Genomic DNA, 3,962 nt, shown 5'->3' with positions numbered 1-3,962 from the left:
CTTTGAATACAAGTACCACAAAAAATGTAAATGTATAGGATTTGTGCATTTTCTTTTCCAAAAAAGTTCTTTTATTTTAGTTTTTCTATGGAAACATCTAATATTTTTTTTAGTAGGTACATGCTACCCTCCATCAATTAAAGATGCATTAAAAAAATGATTGTCGTCAAAAGCAAGGCTATTATGTAATTTTTATGCCACTTTTAGTATTTTTGAAAATTTCAAATTAGCCATGTAAATGATTATTTTGAATTACTCTAGGGAAACCAAATAGACCCAAATATTTTCTAAGAGAAAAATAGACCCAAATATTTTCAGGTCTTTTCGAGTTTATTTGTCAACCCATTTCTTCACATTTTCAAAGTCGATCTTGGGTCATCATATTTGTAGTTGCAAGGTCACTTTTTCTTTTAATATCAGTAGAGATGAGTGCTATAATGAAAATCGGATTGAGTGCTATAATGAAAATCTCACGGTTGTTGTCAAGTGCTAATGTAGGGGTGAGAAAGGAGTTTGAGAGTCTCTAAGCCATTGATAAAAAAGGAGTTTGAGAGTCCCTAGGTGATGGATCCTCTATGCATGCATAAGTGTGTGAGATCAGATTTCCAGCCAAGCCAAAGAAAATCTCATCCCATGAAAAGAATCACCCGTGAAGAGCTGGCAAGGATATCCCTATAAAGGGAGAGGGATATCTATAAAGGACGAAAATAAAGCTGGCAACCAAGGATACGTGTGCGCGTGAGGAAAGAGGGCACTGATCAGAAAGCGAAGATATAGCGATTTGTTCTTGCGCTCTCGTGATTTTGCGAATCGCTTTCATAAGCGTGAGGGAGGTTTGTCTGTCGCTGGGGAGGGAGAAGCATCAACAGGTATCTGGATGCCAACGTATTGCCGGTTCCTTTTACTGTCTGACGATGCAAAAAAAGGTCGATTACAAGAAAACGGCTTTCTTTTCGAGACGTGCCTATCTTCGCCGAGTCACCTCCGACCATATAATAATGGTCTTACATCCAGCAGCTGGAGGTCTCCATCGTACTGTGGGTGATATTGCGTGCTTACCAGCCTCGCTCCTGTGCTTTTGGCCATGGATCTCTGGCACCCATCGTCTGGCGAGGCACCATCACCTTGTCTACCTTTTCCTTTAAAAAAATAAAAAAAATTATGGTCGTGGGCGCTCACGCACCTAATGTAAGGGCGTTGTCGTCGTTAAGCCTCGTAATTAGATTAAACCAGACCTCCTCCTGCAATATATTTAAAGCCTTACACCCCATCTCGTACAAGTATTAAGGTTTGAAAGGTGTAGATAAATCATAGTGCAGGAATTATGAATGCCTCGGACGGTGTACCCACCCTCAGGCCTAAGATTAATCATGTCTCAAAGAACTCTCTATCCTCTTCTAATTACTGCCCTAAGCGATCTAGCACCAGAGGCAATAGCTGCAACATTACGCGAGCGTTCATGAGCAAGAGCTTCTTTGCTCGAAATGAGGCACATGCACAGCATAGTATGAGTACTGTGGCTCCTGCTGATGCTCCGGCTAACTGTGCAGAGATTGGTAAGAAGAAGGTGGGCTGCGTGTGTTCCCCTACCACTCACCCTGGCTCTTTTCGCTGCCGCTTACATCGAGCAGTCAGTAAGGGTGCCGCAGCAGGAGCGCCCGCTAGTTATAGAACTGGACCACCACCTTCTTCTTCTACTGCTTACACTAGTGCTACTCAATTTCCTGTGAAAGCTGATCAGACCATGCATTATGTTATGAGTTCAACCGGAAGCCTCACCGAGCTGCCCTGTATTGCCAAGATTGTACTGCTGAGACGAAAGTACCACGCCGGATCAACTACCCCTCGCATCCTCAAGTGCGATCAAGCGAGATCACCAAGTACACTCAAACCAATTAATCACCATTACAGTACGCACGCAGCTTCCCAACACACACAGGTAACAAGTAGCATAATTCAAATATAATCTCCTGTCATGTGTAGTTTATGAATTATCAAATATACTCATAAAAAGTCTTTGAATTAACCTTCTGGCTAACTATCTCTAATTACACTCTGCAGGATATTCTCAGCAACAGTAATCTTATGGAAGTGTTCACCTTTACTCCTCCGCGGTTATAAGCTAGCAATATAAGTCATGCCGTATGGAGACTTTACATTAGTCTACCCTTTGAAGCTGTCTTTTGAAGTTAAAAGCTGCTTGGGTAACACCATAAATACAGCCTACATAAAAAGAAAATGTTCATTTGTGGGACGCTTCTGGCAAATATTTGTAACGGTGATATCCCTTGTGAGGAAAGGGATTACGAGTGTTACCTTATAAGTAAAAAGTCTTGCACGTGTCGTACATGGATTTCACACTTAAGTACACTATGGATGCATGTTCCTTCACTACAAGTTACCCAAACACTCATATGATGTACATACAATATTACACTTCAATGTGGAATGGTTATAATCATATGTGCTCTCTCTCTCTCTCTCTCTCTCTCTCTCTCTCTCTCTCTCTCTCTCCACTATATATTTTGCTCTCTTTTAAGTCCAACTTTGTGTTGGTTCTATTAGAGTACACATGTGGACGAATAAAATAAGTTTTTCCATAGCTAACTTAATTTTTGGTTCTTTGCTCTCAAACTTTACAAAATTGCCGTAATTTTACGAGTAAAATGTGTCCATTCTTTCACATAAAGGAGGAAGGAAAATCAAACTTGATCATTTTTTTCAAAATAAGAACACTTTCAAGACAAATCCACCAAAACTGAGCACACAAGATGAAATTCAGGAGACAAAACGTGTTTGCAACAACATCGAGGCCCTCAACCCAATTAGTCCCAAGCTAGTCCTTGCCTTCATCTGCTTAAGGCAAACCATTATTTCTGCGAGTTTTAGGCATGCCTTCTATAGCCATGCCTATTGTTGCCTCATGTGAGCAATCTTAGGGGGTTCCCAATATCAAAACCTCAAATCACATGCATTTAAAGGGTGTTTTTGGAACCCCTTATTTGTAATCATGTTTTCAGGATACCACTTTTGTAAACAATAGACTGACCCTTTTGAACTTTAACTATGTATTTATCATTTTATAAGATATGCTAATATACATATTTTGTGAAATCAAGTAACATTTTTTTGAAAAAGTAATATGCTATACAATATAACATCAAGTAATTTATCAATTACAAGGCCAAATGATGACACCCATGTTATGTGTGTAGATTCAAAGGAAATTTTAGGTCTTCTTAAGCTCCAAGCCTAATGTAAATTCCATTTAAAGGACATGTGTGTAGATTCAAAGGAAATATTAACTCTTCTATCATATCTAAGCCATGTGCATCTACAATAAGACGTTTTTAGTGAATTACGAGATTACGGTCGATGCTTCATTATCTACAGACTACATTAATAAATGATGCCGTTAGGTGAATGTATTGTAAGCATGTCATTGTCACTCACGTAAATTCTTAAACCTATCATACTTGAGCATTGGTGGCTTCCATTAGTCCTTGTCACCAATGTTTTCACACGTGCTCTTAGAGGGTTGAAGTCATGTCAATTCTTACACCTATCACATTTGAACATTGGTGGCTTCGATTGGATTAGGCCTTGTCACAAGCTCTCTTAGAGGGTTGAGGTCATATCAAATTTTGCACCTATCACACTTGGCCATCGGTGGCCTGTCACCAATGTTTTCATGAGTGCTCTTGGAGGATTGAAATCATGTAAATATTACACCCATCACTTGAACATTGGTGGCTTGCATTGGATTAGTCATCAACATGGTGTCAACTTCCATTTAATAGGAGCTTAATTATGTGTGTAATTTGGATCAAGGCATAACTTTTATGATGTATCAGTAATGACCATCATAACAACCAACAATATTACACCCATCACTTGAACATTGGTGGCTTGCATTGGATTAGTCATCAACATGGTGTCAACTTCCATTTAATAGGAGCTTA

The 3,962-nt window shown here is 39.3% G+C and overlaps 1 protein-coding gene across 1 annotated transcript; it reads left to right on the top strand.

The window, feature by feature from the left end:
• The first annotated feature begins 1,215 nt into the window (after positions 1-1,215).
• On the top strand, positions 1,216-2,461 carry LOC147617411 (uncharacterized). The gene is made up of 2 exons (XM_086775400.1): positions 1,216-1,939; positions 2,062-2,461. Exons 1-2 carry the CDS (start codon positions 1,325-1,327, stop codon positions 2,119-2,121), a joined length of 675 nt encoding a protein of 224 aa, XP_086631526.1. The 5' UTR covers positions 1,216-1,324; the 3' UTR covers positions 2,122-2,461.
• Positions 2,462-3,962: the final 1,501 nt, after the last annotated feature.

The sequence above is a fragment of the Cibotium barometz genome, chromosome 36 (assembly GCF_041138505.1).
Source record: "Cibotium barometz isolate CiBa-2024 chromosome 36, ASM4113850v1, whole genome shotgun sequence".
NCBI lineage: Eukaryota > Viridiplantae > Streptophyta > Polypodiopsida > Cyatheales > Cibotiaceae > Cibotium > Cibotium barometz.
Note: the sequence above shows the minus strand (reverse complement) of the source record. Positions and strands in the feature narration are given on the sequence as shown.